At 48.8% G+C, this 2767-nt stretch overlaps 1 protein-coding gene across 1 annotated transcript in view; it reads left to right on the top strand.

Moving 5' to 3' along the window:
* Nucleotides 1-2011, top strand: part of tubb6 (tubulin, beta 6 class V) — a 6147-nt gene extending 4136 nt beyond the window's left edge. The window contains exons 4-6 of the mRNA XM_005750629.1: nt 161-276; nt 893-1021; nt 1141-2011. Coding sequence (XP_005750686.1) covers nt 161-276; nt 893-1021; nt 1141-1959 — 1064 coding nt within the window. The 3' untranslated portion in view covers nt 1960-2011. The remainder of the gene's footprint in view (nt 1-160; nt 277-892; nt 1022-1140) is intronic.
* Nucleotides 2012-2767: the final 756 nt, after the last annotated feature.

Raw genomic sequence — 2767 nt, 5'->3', positions numbered from 1 at the left:
CACACACACACACACACACACACACACACACACACACACTCCTACTGTCCACTAGCTGAGAAATGGGTCACCACCAGCAACTGTGTGTGTGTCCATCTGTCACAGTGATCAGTTTACATTTCACAGATGCATTTTCCCTTTTCTGATTGGCTGTCTGCAGGTCAGACAGGTGCAGGGAACAACTGGGCCAAAGGTCACTACACGGAAGGGGCGGAGCTTGTGGACTCTGTCCTGGACATAGTGAGGAAGGAGTGCGAGCACTGCGACTGTCTCCAGGTGAGTCATCTTTATGTGACCGACGCAGCCTTATTGGCTGAGTTTAACCTCAGTGGGTGGAGCTAGACCTTTTCTTCTTCAGCGTTTCTGCTTTAGTTTTTACGATTCATTGAACAACAAGATGCAGGATCATTAAAGTTTTCTCTAGATTGTGTTTTTCCTCACCCGCAGATTCACGTTTATGATTTGGACTCAAATTTCAGCTGAATTTAGTTCACGTTAGCGCTACATGCTAACAAATCTATTTGGACTCATGTTGTATGATGTTGGAAATACTTTATCCAGTCTCAGTTCTTCATCATAAGTATGATGTATAGACCGTTGGGACGTTATGTTTCGGTCGTTGCAACGCTGCCAGGTCACACCTCAGACTGTGCAGGAGTTCAGCGATGCCCTGATCTGCGAGGACGCCCCCCAGGACACCATCCGTTGTCTCATTAGTGAAATTTTGGTAACGTGGACTGACTTCTGGGGTTGTTCAAGAATGTCAGTTTTCTAGTGATGGTGCCTTCAGGATAAACTGTGAACAGCATGTTTGTTCATGACACTGAGCTCCATCCTTGCACCGGTTGTCTGTCTCCTCACCGTTTACTGTAAGACGAAACTTCTCTTGCAGGGCTTCCAGCTGACTCACTCTCTGGGAGGGGGCACTGGCTCGGGGATGGGCACCCTGCTGATCAGCAAGATCCGGGAGGAGTACCCCGACCGGATCATGAACACCTTCAGCGTCATGCCCTCACCGAAGGTAGGAGGAGGAAATTTTGTCCGTCTGTCCCACATTTCCCAACGTGTTTGTTCGGATGCTTAATAAACATAAATACCGACTCGCCTCTTCTCACGTCCCGTCTGTCTTTGGTCCGTCAGGTGTCGGACACAGTGGTGGAGCCTTACAACGCCACCCTGTCGGTGCACCAGCTGGTAGAAAACACAGATGAGACCTACTGCATCGACAACGAGGCCCTTTACGACATCTGCTTCCGCACTCTTAAACTCACCACCCCCACCTACGGCGACCTCAACCACCTGGTGTCGGCCACCATGAGCGGCGTGACGACCTCGCTCCGTTTCCCCGGACAGCTCAACGCAGATCTCCGCAAGCTGGCCGTGAACATGGTTCCTTTCCCCAGGCTGCACTTCTTCATGCCGGGGTTTGCTCCTCTGACAGCGCGGGGCAGCCAGCAGTATCGAGCGCTCACTGTTCCCGAGCTCACCCAGCAGATGTTTGACGCCAGGAACATGATGGCGGCTTGCGACCCTCGCCACGGACGCTATCTGACCGTGGCCACCGTCTTCCGGGGGCCCATGTCCATGAAGGAGGTGGACGAGCAGATGCTGAATATCCAGAACAAGAACAGCAGCTACTTCGTGGAGTGGATCCCCAACAACGTGAAGGTGGCCGTCTGCGACATCGCTCCCCGAGGGCTCAAGATGGCCGCCACCTTCATCGGCAACAGCACCGCCATCCAGGAGCTGTTCAAGCGGATCTCTGAGCAGTTCTCGGCCATGTTCCGCCGAAAGGCGTTTCTGCACTGGTTCACCGGCGAGGGCATGGACGAGATGGAGTTCACGGAGGCGGAAAGCAACATGAACGACCTGGTGTCCGAGTACCAGCAGTACCAGGAAGCCACCGCCAACGACGGCGAGGAGAACTTTGAGGACGAGGAGGATGAGATCAACGAGTAAGAGTATGGAGGACCACAAGAGCCACACGTATCGAAATAAAGAAATCTGTGCTTAAATAATGAATTGTACAATAAATTCTGCATTTGTAAATTCATTCATGAATTCATTTTTACATTATTTATTCCAACATTACTAAAGTAATTTCTTATTTAATAATTTTATTTTAAATAAAAACATTATTTTTAAATATATTTTTAAAATGAATTATTAATCCATTAATAAATACTTCAAATTGAAAATGAATTTCACAGAAGAAGAATTAAACATTGAAAACCTCGTCTCAAACACCGTTTTTGAATTACATATTAAAAGCAGATGTTTGTTAAAACACGAAAAGAGAAACGAGTTAAATGGTTTCTGGCACTTAAAAGGGCGATTCCACTCATTGTGTTTGTACAAAGGCCGTTCAGCCCCGGGATTTACACTGGGCTCCACGCCGACATGTGAAGAATGAAGGTGCAGTGAAACGTAGAGCTGGACCTCCCAGTGTGCACCTGGGGACTCAGCCTGACCACCTGTGAAGGTAACGTGGCTAACGCTAGCTTCACCGCACGTAGCCCCGTTATTTTAAGCTCATCTTAGTTCATGAAAGTTTTACGTCGCAGCTGTACGAGCTGGCTACGTGTTCTGTAAGCTGCTGTGCTCTTCACAAATAAAGCTGGAAGCAGCTCAGACTGTTAGAACCAGCACTGAGGCCTGTTACATTCATACAGTGATAGAGCGACGGCGCAGCCTACAGCCTTTAAACCCGTCAGTCCAGGTGTTACCACATTACTCTATGGTACTTAGAGTTAAAACAACTGAGACA

Source organism: Pundamilia nyererei, unplaced genomic scaffold (genome assembly GCF_000239375.1).
Source record: "Pundamilia nyererei isolate P.nyererei 1_Seehausen unplaced genomic scaffold, PunNye1.0 scaffold00281, whole genome shotgun sequence".
Lineage (NCBI taxonomy): Eukaryota > Metazoa > Chordata > Actinopteri > Cichliformes > Cichlidae > Pundamilia > Pundamilia nyererei.
This window is presented reverse-complemented; position numbering and strand designations above follow the sequence as displayed.